This window comes from Cynara cardunculus, assembly GCF_001531365.2.
Source record: "Cynara cardunculus var. scolymus isolate 2C chromosome LG 2, CcrdV1, whole genome shotgun sequence".
Classification (NCBI taxonomy): domain Eukaryota; kingdom Viridiplantae; phylum Streptophyta; class Magnoliopsida; order Asterales; family Asteraceae; genus Cynara; species Cynara cardunculus.
In genome coordinates this window covers 24410452-24411581 of record NC_037529.1, presented here as the reverse complement: position 1 = coordinate 24411581, position 1130 = coordinate 24410452, and the positions used below count along the sequence as shown (strand labels likewise).

General features: G+C 43.0%; 1 protein-coding gene across 1 annotated transcript; it reads left to right on the top strand.

The window, feature by feature from the left end:
* The first annotated feature begins 259 nt into the window (after window positions 1-259).
* LOC112506015 lies at window positions 260-733 on the top strand. Its single transcript, XM_025110045.1, has one exon. It carries the CDS (start codon window positions 260-262, stop codon window positions 731-733), a length of 474 nt encoding a protein of 157 aa, XP_024965813.1.
* The last annotated feature ends 397 nt before the right edge of the window (window positions 734-1130 follow it).

Below are 1130 nucleotides of genomic sequence, written 5' to 3'. Positions count from 1 at the left end.
AGCAGTAGGATTACTATCATGGCTTGAGAGCATGGAGTTTGTTCTTCACATTAACAAATGTACTGAAGGAAATAAGGTAGAGTATGCAGCATGCCTATTGCAAGGAAGGGCGCTCACTTGGTGGAATACCTTAGTACAAACCAGAGGCCGAGAAGCGGCTAATCAGCTTTCCTGGAAATAATTTAAGAAATTGCTAAAGGATGAATACTGCCCGAGAAGTGAACTCCAAAAGCTGGAAATGGAGTTATGGAACCTCGAAATGAAAGGAGACAATATATCTGCATACACAGCGAGATTTCACGAATTGGCAAACCTTGTGCCGCATCTTGTGAAACCAGAGGAAGTTCGTATAGAAAGGTATATTTGGGGATTGTCTCCAGAAATTAGGGGAAACATTACCTTGGCCAACCCAAAGACTCTTCAGGAGGCAACAGAAATTGCCAGAAAGCTCACGAATAATGTTGTGCGATCTGGAGGATTTGCTAAAGGAAAGCGAAAGATGGAGGAGCATGGAGATCGAAGAATTGGAGGGAAGTTTGACAGAAGCAGGAGGGTAASAAGGAATTTTGGAGCTCAAACGCAGGTGGTAGGACAAGATGACACAGTTAGATGCAATAACTGCAAATTTCCGAATCGGGGGAATTGCATAATCTGCCAAAGGTGTCATCTAGGGGGTCACACAGCAAAGGACTGCCGGAAGCGGTTATGTTTCGACTGTGGAAGTCCAGAATAGATAAGGAATGTTTGCCCAAAAAGGAAAGCAGGGGCAAATGCAAACCAGACTCGATAGGTCAGTTCCGGCAACACAGGAAGTCAGGCTCGAGGAAGAACATTTGAATTGGGAACCAGGGAAGCTAGAGAGGATCCAAACATGGTTTCAGGTACGTTTCCTCTGAATAATGAATTTGCATCGGTTCTATTTGATTCAGGGGCAGACAGAAGTTTTGTGTCACTAGACTTTAAGCAGAAAATTAACTTAAAGCCCCAGAAATTGAAAGAATCCTTTGTAATCAAGTTTGCCAATGGTCAGGAATTCAAAGCTAGAAGCGTATTTACGAATTGCACTCTGAACTTAGCCAATAAGGACTTTAGCATAGACCTTATACCGATCGAACTAGGAAGTTTTGACA